Source organism: Macrotis lagotis, chromosome 1 (assembly GCF_037893015.1).
Source record: "Macrotis lagotis isolate mMagLag1 chromosome 1, bilby.v1.9.chrom.fasta, whole genome shotgun sequence".
Taxonomy (NCBI): Eukaryota; Metazoa; Chordata; class Mammalia; order Peramelemorphia; family Peramelidae; genus Macrotis; species Macrotis lagotis.
The window spans coordinates 881,782,426-881,799,714 of record NC_133658.1 but is presented as its reverse complement, the minus strand read 5'-3'; the positions used below and the strand labels follow the sequence as shown (position 1 = coordinate 881,799,714).

Genomic DNA, 17,289 nt, shown 5'->3' with positions numbered 1-17,289 from the left:
CACCTAGCCGCCCCAGACCAATTCTATTTTTGAGAAATATTTTTCTTCTGTGAATTTTATGCCTCTTTCCATTTGACCCATTCTGCTTTTTAAAGCATTCTTCTCGTTTTTAATTTTTTTGGTACCTCTTTTTACAATTTGACCTAGCCTGTTTTTAAAGGAGTTATTTTCTTCAGTATTTATATGTATGTGTATGTATGTCTCCTTTGCCATACTATTAATTAGTTTTTCATGATTTTCTGATATTACTCTCATTTCTCTTCCAAATTTTTCCTTTTCTTCTCTTACTTGATTGTAAAACTCCTTTTGAGGTCTTCCATGACTTGAGAACATATTTTTCTTGGAGGCTTTAGATATAGGAATTTTGACTTTGTTAACTTTTTCTGAGTGTGTGTTCTGATCTTTCTTGTTGCTTATACTCAGTCATTTTCTATGATTGAAATTTGTTCTGTTGTTTGTTCATTTTCCCAAACTATTACTTGATTTTAAATTCTTTGTTAAAGTCTGCTTCCAGGGTGGAGAGCACACTGGTCTAAGTGTCAGAGGTTTTGGGCAACTGTTTTCAGAGATACTTTTAGGGACCTGTAAGTTCTTCCAAGGTGGTATGATCTAAGGAGAGTCATTTCCTACTCTCCTGACCTGTATTCTGGTCTGTGAGTGACCACAGGGACTCTCTTTTTGTCCTGGTACTATGATGAGGGAGCTAGCTCCCTGATATTGCAAGCTTTGCTCTGCTAGTGCTGTGACCCAGATCTGAGTATGGACAAATCAACAGAATCAGTACTAGCAAAGAGACTCCAGAAATCTCCTGATCTTGTTCAACTCCCTTACCATCTGTGGGCTGAGAGCTTCAGAAGAAGCTGCTACCACTGTTGATTCAATGGTTCCCCAGGTCTGGTCCTGGTTTTCTGGGGCCAGGTTGTGCTGACACAGGCTTTACTGGACTGTGTTCCACTCTCACCCAGGTGCACAGAGCTTTCCTGCTGACCTCCCAGGTTACCTTTGGTGTCAGTGGGTCGGGAACCTCTCCTGCCAGTGATTCAGTCACCTGGAAGCTTGTCCCCAATCTGCTTCTCTCTCTTTGGGGCTGGTCTGCACTGCCACAGTCCAAGCTGGATCCCAAGTGGAATCATGAAAAGTTGGACATGGACTGTGCTCCTCTCTCACCCTCGTTTAACAGAATTTCCTGCTAAAGTTCTAAGTTGTCCTGGGCTGGAAAATTGTTTCACTCCATCTTTTTGTGGGATCTGCCCCTCTAGAATTTGTTTAGAGTCATTATTTAAAAGTATTTGGAGGGGTTTGGGGGAGAACTCAGGGGAGTCCTGCCTTTACCCTACCATGAGGGCTCTGCCTTCCTTTGGCTGTTTTCTATCCCTCACCCCTCAACCCTGTTACCCTGCTTCTCAATTTACCCCAGCACTTCACATGGTTAGGGACCCAAGGGTGGAATCTATAGTTATAACCTGGAAGATGTAGATGAGATCATGCTTTCACATATTTAGAGGTGGAGGAGACTTTAAAAGCAATCTACAAGAATGTACCATTGTCATTTTTCAGGTGAGAAAACCCAGACCCAGAAAAAATTAAATGACTTCTCCAAGGCATCACTTTTACTATACCACAATGTTTTTAGACAAATGTTATCTTTTAAAAACGCCATTGAGTTGTTACAGCATTTGTCTTGTGCCTTCAGTTATTAAATATAGAATTTGATATGAATTTTCTTATGGAAATTATTTTAGGATAATGCCAATAGAATTACCTAAGATGAAACTATCTCTCCACTTCGACTTGGCCATTGATCCTGGATGAGGTGGATCAATTTACTGCCTATGGTTATGCTCACAATATTTGTTTACATGTAGGATCAGTACGCTTTCTAGTGTCTGACACTGTCTCTTTGTGAACCCTGTCACACCCAAGCAATCATTTAAGACAGTTATTAAGCATCTACTATGTGCTTAGCACTGAAGATTCAAAAAGAAGCCAAGGATGGGGCAAGGGCACTAGACATGAAATTAAGAAGACTCATTTTCATTTTCTTGAGTTCAAGTCCTGTCATGAACACTGACTAGCTGTGTGCCTAGGGCAAGTCACTTCACCCTGTCTGCCTCAGTTTTCTCACATGTAAGTTGAGCTGGAGAAGGAAATGACAAGTTACTCCAGTATCTTTGCCAAGAAAACCCTAAATGGGGTCATGAAGAATTGAACATAACTGAAATGACTCAACAACAAGCTAGAAGGAGCTTACAATCTAATAAGGGAAACAACATATAAAATAAGTAAACAAACATAAATAAAGTGATGAATGAATGAATAAATTGTCTCTCAATGTATAAACTACAAGATACATACAGGGGAGGTAATACGGAAGGCAATGGAATTAAGAGGCATTGGGTTTTTTTTAAGAAGGTGGAATTTTGAATGAGATTTAAAGAAAACTAGGGAAGTCAGTATTCAGTGTGGAGGTGGGAGAGCCTTCTAGACATGGAAGGCAACCAGAAAAGATGTATGGAGCTGAGAGATGGAGGGTCTCGTTTTTGGAATAGCTAGGAGGCCAGTATCAATAGATGAGAGATTATACGATGAGGAATAAGGTATAAGAAGGCTGGAAAGGTAGGAGAGATCTAGGTTGTGAAGGGCATTGAATGCCAAAGAGAGTATTTTGTATTTGAACCTGGAAGTGATAGGAAGCCACTGGAATTCTTTGAGCAGGGGCTGTGTGACATGGTCAGACTTTCTCTTTAGTAAAATCACTTTGATGGCTAAGTGGAGGATGAACAAAGTGGGGAGAGATTCAAGACAGGTCAATCCCCAGCAGCTTTTGCAATAGTCCAAGTGTGAGGTGATAAGGCCTGGACCAGGATGGGGACAGTGTCAGAGAAGAGAAAGGGGAAACTATTCATCTCACAAGATCTCTGTATTCTGGGAACCAGTCATTTCTGAAGCCCCATGTATCTCTGGTGTTAATGTTGATGTTAATAGGATGCAGAAACTGGTTTATAGGTAAGCTGAGAGGAGTCTCCTGCAAAGCAATTTAGGTCAGAAGGGGATATTGAATGTCTGGACCTTAGGCAGAGAGAAGCCACCTGGGATTAAATAGCCACACCAAGATGAGCAAGAACACTTTCTTATTGAATTAGACCAAGATAGCACTCAGCCTAGGGCCTCTCCCAATGCAGATGCTTAATAAATATTTGCTAAATTGAATGGATTTGAATCCAGTTGTAAGTAGGGAATTTTTACATTTATTAAATTTTATCTCCAACCCTAGGTATAGGTGCCTAATTCACAAGGCAATGGGGTTAAGTGACTTGCCCAAGATCACACAGCTAGGTAATTATTAAATGTCTTAGGTTGGATTTCAACTCAGGTTGTCCTGACTCCAGGGCCAGTGCTCTATCCACTACCACCTAGCTACCCCATATTTATGTTCCTTAATTAGAATTAAGCATATTAGCTGTGTGCACTTGGGCAAAGTTACCTAACTTCTCTGGGCACCTCATCTGCAAAGAGAGATGATTCAATCAGCCCAACTAATTACATATTCAGAATTAAATCAAATGATGGGCTTTGAAAAAGTTGGAGATCCTTTAAAAATCCAAGATGAGGAAAGCATAAACACATAAGCTCCTTTCTTGGTATCCTCCAGAGCTTAATACAGTGCCTACCTAGTACACTTAGTAGTTGCATAATGAATATTTGTTGGCTGAGTATGGGAGGACATTCTTTTTTTTTTTTTTTTTTTAATGAAAGAGAGAACCTAGTGTAGTAGATAAAGGACAGGCCTTGGAGTCAGGAAAACAGGTTCAAATCTTGCCATATGACATGCTTTTGCTGTGTCCCAGGGAAAATCAATTCTTTGCTGTTTCAGGCCACTCTTTAATAGTATTGGGTTTTTTTGGTCCTTTGTTTTTGAAGAGGACCAATGACATCATGGGGTGATATCTCTTTTTTTTTTTTAATTTTTGCAAGGCAATGGGTTGGTCACACATATCTTGACATATGTGTGAATTGGACTTAAGTAAGGCAGAGTTGTACAGAGATGTCAGCCTTCTTCTCTTTTCCAGAGACATTAAAGTTCAATGATAAAAAGATAAAAGATAAAAAGTGATAAAAAGATAAAAAGGGCTTAGTGTAATTGTTACAATGAACCATTTTTACAAATGAAGGAAACTGAAGCTTTTTGACTTACATGAATTATCCAAGGTCTCCATAGTCTGTGTTATAATCAGGATGGAATCTAGGTTTCTCCTAATCCAACATTCTTTCCATTGCTGATTACTAAACACTATAACTAGACTGTGGGGCCTACAGGGTATATCTACACTAGCAAGGGAGAACACAGACACATGTAATCTCATATTACCATCTTCAGTTTATTTGACTTTTGCCAACATGAAAGAATAACAGCAACAATAACAACAATAATAATTCTGATCAGACTGATTTCACTGGTATAAGGAATTCTCAAGTGCAGAAATCCCCTCCTCTAATGCAGGTTGGCACCCTCTTGGCAATTAATAATATTAAAGTTTTCTGGGAAAGCGACTTGCCCTGGGTCCCACCATCTAGTATTAGTTTTAGGTTTGATTTGAAGCCAGGTCTTTCTGATTCCTGGGCCAGTTTCCTTTTTGCTACACTGTTACCCCCTCATTAATAATTTTTAATTTTTCTACCTAATCTTATCTTTAGCCCAGATATTCTCTAGTTCTCTATTACAGTCATTAAAGTTGACACTTAACTGCGGATTTAATTTTTTTTATTTTTGCAAGGCACTTGCCCAAGTTCACACAGCTAGGTAATTATTAAGTGTCTGAGGTCATATTTGAACTCAGGTCCTCCTGACTCCAGGACTGGTGCTCTATCCATGGCACCACCTTGCCATCCCTGGGGAATTTAATTTTGCAAATCAATTTCTGCACCTCATTTCCTCTGATCATCACATATACTCTGAGAGATATAGTGAATATTTCACAATTTTCAAGATAAAGAAATTGAGGCCTAGAGTAGTTTTGAGCAATTTGTACATGATCACAGCTAATATTAAAGGCAAAATTCCAGCCCAGGTTTATCTGATTGCCAGAAGTCATATTTTCTTTCTTCTCTGTCCACAATTCAGAAAACATGACGTCAAGCCCTCTTTGACATGGAAACAACTGAGAGATGGAGCATGGTCCATATGTGTATGGGGGTGGGGGCAATTGTATGAGAGATTCTAAATGTCTGTAGTCTACAAAGATTTAGGCAGGGTGGCACTGGTAAATTCAAATGAAAAATCAGCAAATGTGTTAAACTTCTGTTACATTTCAGGGAATGTGCTAGTCATTTGGGAATACAAAGACAGAAATAAATAGTCCCTGCCCTCAGGAAGTTTGCATTCTACTGTCAGATTCAACTTAATTTTTTTTTTCCTTTGAAATCTCAAGTGTTTTATTTTAAGCATTGTTCTTCATATCAGTAAGTCATGAAAAGACACAGAGTGGGGGGGTGGAAGAACTATGAAAAAAAGTGAAAAACAGTATGGCCTTGACTTGCATTCATATTCCATTAGTTCTTTCCCTGGAGATTTATAGCATTTTTCATTATGAGTCCTTTGAAATTGTCTTGGATCATTGTATTGCTGAGATTAGCTGAGTCATTCACAGATGAACACTGTATACAATATTGTTATTACTGTATACAATGCTTTTCTGCACTTCATTTTGCATCAGGTTCATGTAAGTCTTCCCAGGTTTTTCTGAAAGCATCCTGCTCATCATTTCTTATGGCACAATAATATTCCATCACAATCATATATCACCATTGTTCAGCCATTCCTCAATGGATGAGCAACATGCCTCCCCATCCGGTGTGACTCTTGTCCTTGTCCTCCCCTGAACAGGGAGCTCACCCAACCTGCAGGTAGCCTTTCCTGAAGTACCTGGACTGCACATTGATTATCCTTATCAATTAAATGGGGATAAGAATAATAAGGTTGTTGTGAGGTACAAATAAGATAATATACAAAGTTCCATATAAAATCTAATTGTTGGGGCGGCTAGGTGGCACAGTGGATAAAGCACCGGCCCTGGAGTCAGGAGTGCCTGGGTTCAAATCCGACCTCAGACACTTAATAATGACCTAGCTGTGTGGCCTTGGGCAAGCCACTTAACCCCATCGCCTTGCAAAAGTCTAAAAAAAAATCTAATTGTTATTCTTCTTGCTGTGTGAATAGCTCATATTCTTTTTTGAATCACAGATTTATTTGAGAACATGCCTTATTCATTATCCTATGACAGTAGGCACTCACACAGAAGATAATTCAGAAAGGAGAGAATGCTAACAACTGGGATTGGAGAAGGATCAAAGGAGAGTCTGTCAGAGACCCTGTAGCACCTGAGCTGAATTTTGAAAAGACCATAGACATTTAAAATGTGATGTGATGAGGTAATGTAATAAAGGCCCATTCATTCTAGGCCCAATGACCTGGAAAAAATGAAAATATCTGGAGGTCCTGGAGATAATGCAGTTCTGACTTTGGGGCTCAGCTGATTATCTAGTTTGATTGGAATAGAGAGTGGGTACAGCTGGAGTCAAACTATGGAGGGTCTCAAATGCCAGGCTGAGATGTTCCCATTGCAATCAGGAGGCAATAATGAGCTACTGAAGGTTTTCAGAAGGGGAGAATGGCATAGTCAGGTCTGCACTGAGGCCAAATTTTACAGAAGGAAGAGTGCAGTTGGGAGCTAAGCCGAGAAGTGACAGGAGGCTGGGATCAACCCTCTCCAACTTCTCCCCAACCTCTCCTCCCCCACTCACCAGTGTCACTGACTGGGTCCTAGGATGGGCCCCACTTATTAGCATGAGGCTGCAGACTGGGTCGCTGCAGACAGGCTAGAGGGTTAATCGTACCAAAACCCATTTTCTGTCTGCTTCCCTTCAGCAAACCATCTAACCTGTGCTTGCCTCCCCCAGCTGCCTGGTTCTGTTCAGTGCTATCACTTTCTCCTACCTGCCCTTCCCACATGGGCCAGTTCTGTGCCTCTAGGTTAGTATGGACTGCCTTCTGGGCTCTTTGCAGCCTGCTACATCTGACCACACTTAACCACAGCTGTTGTGAGCTATAAATGACTTCAGGATGAGAGATGTGTGTGGTGATGTGTTGGAGGATGCATTTCTCCTAAGACCCCCTGATTGGGTGGTGAGCTCCCTGTAACTTTTTAGGCTCAAGCTCACTAGTCAGAGGTCTTGAAATTGCTGTTTCTCCTTTCCTTCAAGTTTCCATTCTGCCTTCAGGGAAAGAGGAAGAGGCAGGCTTGAGGCCCTCAGGGTCTCACTCCAGGACTTGACTCTAATTTCATTTCTGCAAAACCCCAGACTGGGGGTGGGGGTGGGGGGCAGTTGGGTGGCATAGTGGATAGAGCACCAGTCCTGCAGTCAGGAAGACCTGAGTTCAAATTTGGCCCCAGACACTTAATAATTACCTGTGTGATCTTGGGCAAGTCACTTAACCCTACTACTTTGCAAAAATAAAAACAAAAACAAAAAACAAAACCAGTTGGGAATCGGCAAGTGCTTCTATTCTCTGGGTCGGTATCACAGTAACCCCTTTAGCTCAGGTTAAGATCCAAGATCTAGAGCAGAAGGGATTTTGGAGATGTCAATGAGTACAACCCCCTCATTTTACCAATGAGAAAATGAGGCCAGTGATTTGCTCAAAGTGACTCAGGTGGCAGAGCCAGAATCAAACCCCTGATCATCTGTCTTCCAAAAACATGTATTTTGTTGTTATTATCTGTTTCATTTTCAGATCCACACAGGGCATATTCCAGTTCATGCAGGAATCTTATCTACAACCTCTAGCCTCTGAATGAATTCCTCCATTGACAGGCAGATCACTACCTCACTAGGGCAGCTTCCTCTTTCTAGGGAACCCAATCTATTTTTAGAGAGAAAGTTCTTAGGCTGACCTAATCCCTAGGATACTGCTTCTCCTATCTATTCCTCCTTCCTTCAGGTAACATCATTAGTCTGATAAGCCTCTAGGGTGTAGCCTGAGGGAGGGATCATACTCCTTCTATTACCTTCTTCCAGACTCTGGTAGAGAATCTAAGGTCCCCCTCCATCCTGGGATCACAGGATTTAGAGGTAGGAGGGACCCAAGTCACCATTTGGTTCATCCCCCTTCCTACCTGCCCATTTTTCAAAGGAGAGCGCTGAGACCACCACCCAGGAATCACAGATCACAGGTTTGACTTCAAACATCTTTTATTTGGCTACTTGCTCCAAAGAGAAGAATCTGAGGAGGAAAAACTGATGGCACTTGAGCAGGAAGGTGTGTGGGGTTCAAAGCAGCAAGAAGAAGAGAGGAAGAGAGAGAAAGAGAGAGAGAGAGAGAGAGAGAGAGAGAGAGAGAGAGAGAGAGAGAGAGAGAGAGAGAGAAAGGGACAGTAGGGAAGGGGGAATCCTGAGAATGACAGCTCCTGCCAGAAGCTTCTGAATACTTGTTAGTATAGGTAAGGCTTGACCCATGGGGGCTCCTGGAAGTGAGAGCAGGGCAAGGGGTATACCCAAGCCCCAGGAGGAAGGATGACCCTTCACCTGAATGGGAGTGAAGGGGGAAGGGGGCTGGTATTGTCTGATCATTGAGGAGAGGGCACTTCTTCCCTTGATAGCTACCTGCCCAAGTTGAAGACTGGGGTCTGATAATGGTCCACCTTGGAGAAGTCCCTAGACGCCACCTAGACTCCTGTGGACAATTCAGGATTCATGGGACCTTGCCTGCCCCAGATTTGCTTAACCGAACCTATTCTTCACTTGGGGAGGTAGGTTTTCCTTGGACCTCTGTTCTCTCTGGGGTTAAAGTCCCATCAGCCAGGGGGACAAGGTGTCAAAGAGGGATTAAGCCAGGGGAAGTGGCCTCACCCTCAGTGGTGAGCTAGTCCAGAAATCTATCTACCCCCTCTCTCTCCCTGAAGGTCCTAATGGCTACCACAACCTTGGGAGCCTTTTCAGATCTTATAAAGGAGAGATTGTGGTGATTAGAAATGGGGGACAGTGAAAGGACTGGAGAAGCCAGGGAGAAAAGACAGTTCAAAGCAGCTGGTGAGTTAGCTAGTCAACTGGCCACTATCCATGCTAGGCTGGGGAGGATCCCAGCCTCCAGCTTATTATAACTCGACCTCACTTTGTCTGAAGCCCCATAGCACTAAAGCCTTCTCCTGAAGTGCTCTCCAATTGCCCCCCAAAGAGGTTTCTAACTCCTTACTTACCCCTTCTCTGTTCAGAGGCACTAATGAAGAGAGAGGCCTGGAAGCAAGCCACAGGCCGGGACCTGGGCTTTAGTCCTGGCCTCTACCATTCTGTGTGACCTTGACTGAGTCTCTTTCCCTATCTGAGCCTCAGTTTTCTCTTCTGAGAGAGGGAGATGCTAACATCTGCCCTGCTTTTCTCATCAGTGTGCAGTAATCATAATTTGCATCTCTATTGTACATAAGAGTTATAAAGGGCTTTCCTCAGAACCATCTTGGACTCATCCCCATTTTACAGATGAACAAACTGAGACTCAGAAGGATTGAAATGACTTGGCTCCAGGTCACACAGGAAGCATTCAAACTGGAGATTCAAACCCACATCTCTGAACTTCAGGTCCAGTGATTTCTTTCCATCACGTTGCTCCAACTGCAACCAGGAATCATAATATAATGAACAGGGGCCTGGATAATGTATGTGTCAGGCTCACAGCTCCTGGATAATTGAGAGTTGACTGTAATAGCAGTGCAAAGAAGGAGGACCAAGGATGATGGAGCTGTTAAAAAGGGAACAGAATGGAGAATGTTAGAGCTGGAAGGATCTTAGAACCCAGAATGTGAAAGTTGGGAGGGACCTTAGAACCCATAATGTGAAAGTTGGGAGGGACCTTAGAACCCAGAATGTGAAAGCTGGGAGGATCCTTTAGAACACAGGATGTCAGAGCTGGGAAGGTCCTTAGAACACAGAGTGTCAGAGCTAGGAGGGGACCTTAAAACACTGAATGTGAGAGCTCGGAGGATCCTTAGAACAGAGAATGTCAGAGGTCGAAGGGCCCTTAGAAGAGAGAATATCAGAGTTAGGAGGGACCTAACATAATAATGTTAGAACTGGAGGAAATCCTATCACAGAAAATGTCTGAAGAGGATAGGACTTTAAAACATAAAATAATGGAGTTGGGAGGGAACTTAGAGGAGAGGATGTCAGAGCTGGAAGGCCCTCAGGATACAGAAGGTCAGAATTGGGAGGGGCCTTAAAACAGGATATCAGAACTGGGAGAGATTTAGCAGAGAGAATGTCAGAGCTGGGATGGGCCTTGACATATCATATCAGAGCCTATAGATATTTTAAAACATAAAATGTTCGAATTAGAGACCTCAGGACTTGGATAGAACTTAGAATATAAAAGGTCAGAGCTGGACAGGACCTCAGCAATCAACCATTCTAATTCATTTTGTAGATGTGGAAATTGAGATCTAGGGAATAGAAATGTCTTGCCCAAGGTCCCTGAGGTAGGAAGTTACTGAGCTGGAAGGGATATCTCATGCCCAGATGCCTCTCCTCACTGGCCCAGATTGAGGGACTACCTCAAGAAACTGACTCACCAGAAGGTCAGGGTACAGCTGTTGAGGGCTGTGAGCAGACTCAGGTCAGCTCGGGACCAATGGTGATGCTACTGTTGGTGACCCGGGGCCCATACCAGCCAGCCCAGTAGTGTGTGTCCACTCCACCATGCTGAAACCAAATATAGCGTACACCAGGTGGGTAGTTGGAGAATGTATGGGAGACCTGGAAGAAGGGAAGAGGAGGAAGGCTGAGGGACAGGGTTTATCCAAGCCTTGCCCAAGGAAACCAATCCAGGGGAACAGGAAATCAGGGGACAGAAACATACACTTGGTGTCCCATGAATCCCTTGTGAGTCTTCTCTAAAACTGCATGATTTATAAGGATGGAGAGTTAGAAAGGTGCTGAGAGGTCATCTTGTCCAGCGGTTTCCAATCTCTGGACTATGAGGCCCTGAATCTCAAGGGTATTTTGTGAGAAATGAATATTATGTCAATTAATGGCTATCAAATAAACCACTCCCATCAAAGGAATTCAGTGCAAAATGTTTTGATGATAGGAAGAGGTCCTTATCCTCACAAAAGAGCTGGGAACCTTTGTTGTAGTCCAGTAATCTCAAAAGATATCAAAGACTTATATGGAACTTATCCTTGGAACAGTAGGCAAGCTAAGGATGCAATGAACCTGCTGTCAGGAAGACCTGAGTTCAAAACCAGTCTCAAACACTTACTATGTGACCTTGGGCAAGCCATCTAACTTCTATCTGCCTCAGTTTCCTCATAAGTAAAAATGAGAATAATAACACCACCTACTTCCCAGGATTTCTTGACAATAAAATGAGATGATATTTATGGAGCTTTCTTCTAAATCTTTAAATGTTATAGAAATAATGGCTATTATTTTTATTATTTGTAGATGAAAGTCTCCTTACTTTTCTGTGCTGTTGTCAACTGTTCAGTGTACCTTGGTTCTTCGCATCACTTGTGTGAAAAAAAGTTTGAAAACTAACGGTCTTGTTCAATCCTCTAATTTTACAGATGAAGAAACTAAGGTCCAGAAAGAAGGGGATGAAATTTGTCCCCAGATACATAGATAGCAAGGGCCTCAACTTTCCCCCTTAAAAGCTACACAGTCCAGTGATGTCAATTTGGTTTTCTTCGATAACCTAGGACAAGAAACAACCAATCTTAAAAGTAGTTAATGTCGTATTGTATTATTGCCTTCTCCGCTTAGTAGATTGTAAAGGCAAAGAGGATAGGGAATATATGAATGATCTGTCCTTTCTAAGGAAGCAATCTGTCCAGGAGGTATTGTTGTTTATTGTATTATGGGGGTGGGGAGCTGAAGCTTGCCATCATTGCCTTTATGTCAAACATTCCACCAATCCCCTGGCCTCTAAAATCAAACAATGAAAGAAGGGATCTGGCCTGGGTGGTTCCCAAGGGCACTGTGGGCTTAGACACTGCCATTTTTATACCCTACTCTTTCCCCCTCCTCACCTCTCTCCATTTGGCATCACTCCATTGCTGGATAGCAACAGGATCTGGCTGGAAGGTGCCCAGGGGTACATGCCCTGAAGACAGAAGCTGCACACAGACCTGATACTTGCAGCCACAGTCTTGTCTGGCAGCGAACCTGGGGAGGTTGGAGGGAGAAAAGGGAAATCAGGGAGAGATGACAAGAGAGAAGTCATTGAAGACTCTGGGAACAACACGCAAATACAAGAGGGTGAGAAAGGCGAAACTGAATTCAGAGAATGGTAGTACCCTCAACAGAAGTAAGACAGATGGTTTAGGGGAAAGTTGGATGATTTTGGTTTGGATGTGATGAGTATAGCAGATTATGTAATTCTCTGGGTAGTTTGGTCATTGGGAGCTTTTAGCCTGTCTTTGTATCCTTTACCCATTGCTACTAGTTCTTCCTTCTAAGGAGAAGCAGAATAAATGTTATTCCTTTTCCAGTTTTAGGCAGTGATCTCTACCATAGTTGGAGGGATTGAGACATAGTACTTTTTTATTCTCACCCTCCATCTACCAGCCCAACCCCATACTTATAAATGTTGAATGAATTACTGAATGAGGTAGAATTCAAAGGAGGTCCCTAGGGATATTCTCACTCTCTTCCTGCCCACATCACAGTGGTTCCCTCCTATTCTTTTGCCTACTCCTAGTGAGATCAGGGTAAGATAATCACTCATCGCCTAGATCAATCTCAAGGGGGTAGGACAACTTCCTACTACTACCACCACTCACCAATCCTTGACCACGATGTCTGGCCTGGTCCGGTCCATTAGCTCCTCCCAATATCCTTCAGCTTTCAGGTCCACCAATTGAGACTTGAGGCAGGTGCTGGGGGAAATGTATAGGGGAAGGGGAAAAAGGGAGATCTTCACTTCATGTCATATTGAATGGGGAGGTCTTCCCTACATCCTCACCCAGCCCCGGTCACCATGAGGGATCCTGGGTTCAAATAAATCATTCCATTGTCTCCCACCTGTGGATTTCTCTTGGTTCAGTCATCTAAGACTGGTAGGGCAGGAAGAGAGGGAGACCACTGCCCTAGGAAGCTCCCCAGTTCTGTTTCCACCATCCACCAGTGGCCCTTTTCCCTGGGGCCAATACACTCCCCCATCCCCACCAATCCCAATTCTTACTAATAAGATGTGACAAAGTATTTCTTGACGTGGGAGTTGGGGAACACTCTCCAGTGGTCCCCTGGTAAGTCTTCCACTTTCCACTCATCTCCTCCGTTCACATCCAGGGTCCAAAACTCAAAGCCTTCTATCAGATAACAGAGCAAAGATTAGAAAGGGGTAAACTCCCTTGGGGCTGTGTTGAAGTTATCACCACTAGCCCACCTTCCTGAGGCCCAGGGATGGGGTGGGTGACTGCTGATGACCCAGCATGACAGACTTCAAGTTGGGGAGTCATCTAGTCCAACCCCACCCTATTTACGAAAGAGGAACAGAGAGTGGGAGAGGGCAAAGGCCATACAATAGAACCAAGAGTCCCATTCAGCAAATCTGGCTCCATGTTCTTTCCCAATGAACCAAGCACTGCTGTCCTCCCACTCAGGAACTCTGATGAGCTCTGAGTTCTTTCTTCCTCCTCTGCCTTCTCACAGTGACAGTGAGGGCGGAGGTTGGGGTGGGAATGGGAGATGATACCTCTGAATGACTGCTCAGTTTATTTGTGCTTGGGAGAAAAGCTTAATTTTGAAAGGAGGGGGCTGCTAAGGAGCTGACCAGGACCACCCTCTGATCCTTCCCTCACCTAGTGGGCAATGTTTGTTGACTTCTTCAAGGGGATCCCATGTGGTGGGTCCCACCCCTGCAGTGGGATCAAATTGAAACTATCCAACCCGCGATGCATCTATGGACTATAGATTCCAGAAAAGCGCCCAGCAACAATGTTTATGATATACACCAGACTGTCTTGGTCTACCTGTTCACAGGTGTGTGGCAGATGGAAGAGAATCACATGCACCTGGATGGATTGCATTGTATGCCAAGGAGGATTGCACTACTCAGCTGCCACCATTTGTGGCAACTTTAGGGGTCTACACTATACTTCCAGTGTGATAGAGAGTATTAGTGTCTACACTGCCTGGTTAGTGCCCTGTATTTTATGAATACATATGACTATGGACGGTGGGTCTAGGAACACCCTGTACTGGGGGGCTCTATCTTCGTTTCTGTCTTTATCAGGACTGGAGTCTGGACTGTGGCACCCAATTAGGAAGGAGGGAGAAGTGAGAAGGGGTAAAGAGAATACTAAACTAAGACTTTAGATGCCTAAATATATACATTTTTACATACATATATATACATTACAGTCGGTGTCATCATTTATCCTATACTATGAAGGGCAGCTAGGTGGCACAATAGATAGAACCCTGAACATAAAGTCAGGAAGGCTCCTTTCCGAGTTCAAATCTCACCTCAGACACTTTTTAGCTGTGTGACCCTAGGCAAGTCACTTCACCCTTTTAGCTCAGTTTCCTTATCTGTAAAATTAGCTGGAGAAGGAAGTAACAAACCACTCCAGTATCTCTGCCAAGAAAACCCCAAATGAGGCAACAAAGAGTCAGATACAACCTAAATGACTCAACAATTAACAAGGATTTCTATGGTACTTTACAAAGTTCTTTACAAATATTATCTCATTTGAGCCTACAACAAATAATCCTGGGGGTGGGAGTGGCAGGGGCAGTCATTATATATAAACTAGATAAGTAAGCTGAAGCAGATAGAGGTTAAGTTGATTTGCCCAAGGTAGCATAACTAGTAAGTATTTTTGGCCAAATTAGAATTCCTATCTCCTTCCTATTTTATACACAATTGTTATAGACAACATTCAGCATTTGCCATATACATACATATACACACACACACACACACACACACACACACATATATCATAGACACCCATACTGACAACCAATGGCATGTACCCTAGGAATACTGTAAGGGTCTATGCTACCTAGATGATGTTTTGAATTGAGCAGGTATAGACAATACACAACTTCTGCCATAAATATCATGGTTGTCTGCCCTATCAACTAACTATCTTTCAGATGATGTCTTATATGTGATAGTGATAGATAGATAGATAGATGATAGATAGATTAGATAGATAGTCTTGTTTCTTTTGAGCTGCTTCTATTCTGCCTTCCTCATAAAGTGCAGCACGCTCACTCACTGAGTATCCATCCTAGGGGTTCACATAGACTATTTGTGCCTGACCTGTGGTAGAGTGTTCTGAGTTCCTATTGGTCTGAGCAGCCACAGTCGGACACACTGTCATTTGTCTCAAACAGAGAGATGTCATTTTTGATCTTCTTCAAAGGACAAGAACCAACCAACCAACCAACCATCTAGATATAGGTACAATGAAGTCCATTTCATGTATTTCATAGCTATCTACACTGCATACTCAGGGTTATGCATATTCTAAGTGTCTACACCAGCAGTCAGTATCACATTCACTTAATGTGTCTATGCCATGTGAATGGAGATACAACTTGGTACACTTAAATCATAAATAGAACTTGGAGTCAGGAGAGAATAGATTGAGTTCCAGTTCTGTACTTCCTAGTTTTCTGATCATGAGCAAGCCATTTCACCTCCTTAAGCCTCAGTTTCTTTATCTGCAAAATGCAGGACAATATGAGCATACCTTGAAGAATTGTAGGGAAATATAGGCAAATGGTTTTGCAAACTTTAAAGTGAGATATGTAGATATGTATTTACATATGTAAATATGTACATATTTCTTGTTGTTTAATCATTTTCTCTTTGACATCCCATTTGGGGTTTTCTTGGCAGAGATACTGGAGTGGCTTGCATTTTCTTCTCCAACTCATTTTATAGATAAGGAAACTGAGACAAACAGGGTCACATAGCTAGTAACTTGAACAGTTAGTGACTTGCTCAGGGTCACACAGTAAGTATCTGAATTTAGATTTAGAGTTTTCCTGCCTCCAGACCTGGCAGTCATTCACTTCACCACCCAGCTGTCCCTAATGTACATATATTTGCATATAAATGTCAGCATAAATATATGCTGTGCCTGTCTTTAAAGATCCATATCATATACACCATATCTCTTCAGACTGTATAGTCAGGGTCATGTCCACTATGATATTCATAATGGTCTGTTGTAGTCATGTAAAATATACATATCTACACTGGATCTCTACATGATATAGAGGCTATAATGTACATTGGGGGGGTAAATAGTATATTGATTGTCTTGATAGCATACTACAGGTATCTACATTTGCACATTGTACTGTGAGCATAACGTATATTCTAACTATCTTGAGCAGCTGAGGCATATGCTATTGATTTTACACTATGTGACTAGTTTTGATTTGTACTACTGATATCTACAGTGTACCTTCTCCCTGTGTAGATAGAACCATGGGCAAGGGGACCCACCTTCAGCACAGGGGTTTCGGATCAGGTTCCTCCGGAGGCTGCAGAGGAAGTAGAAAATCTTCCAGTCAGACACAGGCTGGCCCCACTTCTTGGGAATGAAGCCCTCTCGTTGGCACTTGAGTTTCCATAGGGAAACCAGGTCAATGAGGTCTCGCCACAGGCTGCAGACAGGCCGGCAATGAAGCAGGAGCTCCCGGGCTGGAAGCAGGGAGAACAGCTCCAGGAGGATATTATTGGGCAACTCATTGATGGAAGCCATGGTTCCAACACTCAGGCCAGGCTGGGGATCTGCAAACACCAGACATGGATCCATGAGAACCTGTGTCTATAGCAGCCATGATCTGGTGTTGGGTAGGGACCCACCTTACTGCCTGTAAAGGGTAGTATCTACACTGACAACAACCTCAGAAAGTATAAAGCACAAAGACCTTCAGAGAGAGCTGAATTCTGCATTGCCCTAGGTGCAGATGCTGGGAAACACATACACACACACACACTCACACAAGTATACACACATGTAGGCACACATGGATAGGTACAAATACATGAAAACACAAACCAGGAACATGCCTGTGAGGGGTGTTGTCTTTGGACACCATAGCCACAGTGCTAGGGAAAGATTAAAAACAAAAATTATTGTTTCTTTAGATCCAGAGGATCTTGACATCAGGGAGATGGTTCAATGATGTGCAAGTGAAGTGGATTTAAGTGAGGGGGAGCTGGCTGTGCAGTCAGTCTCATTTACTTCTCCAGAGTCATCTGGTGCCAGAAGA

The 17,289-nt window shown here is 42.9% G+C and overlaps 1 protein-coding gene across 1 annotated transcript; it reads right to left on the bottom strand.

The window, feature by feature from the left end:
* Positions 1–8,261: 8,261 nt before the first annotated feature.
* LOC141491331 (F-box only protein 44-like) lies at positions 8,262–16,784 on the bottom strand. The gene is made up of 6 exons (XM_074192176.1): positions 16,517–16,784; positions 13,229–13,355; positions 12,828–12,923; positions 12,075–12,210; positions 10,617–10,800; positions 8,262–9,790 (listed from the first exon to the last, which is right to left on the bottom strand). Exons 1-5 carry the CDS (start codon positions 16,773–16,775, stop codon positions 10,657–10,659), a joined length of 762 nt encoding a protein of 253 aa, XP_074048277.1. The 5' UTR covers positions 16,776–16,784; the 3' UTR covers positions 8,262–9,790; positions 10,617–10,656.
* Positions 16,785–17,289: the final 505 nt, after the last annotated feature.

Bases quoted from the DNA above. Each gene is read 5' to 3' on its own strand.
- LOC141491331 (XM_074192176.1), bottom strand. From the start codon at position 16,775: ATGGCTTCCATCAATGAGTTGCCCAATAATATCCTCCTGGAGCTGTTC. The intron at 12,924-13,228 runs GTAAGAATTGGG...CATTTCCCCCAG, and splicing joins TACTTTGTCACATCTTATTA to CACCTGCCTCAAGTCTCAAT. The intron at 12,211-12,827 runs GTGAGTGGTGGT...CAACCTCCCCAG, and splicing joins GACATCGTGGTCAAGGATTG to GTTCGCTGCCAGACAAGACT.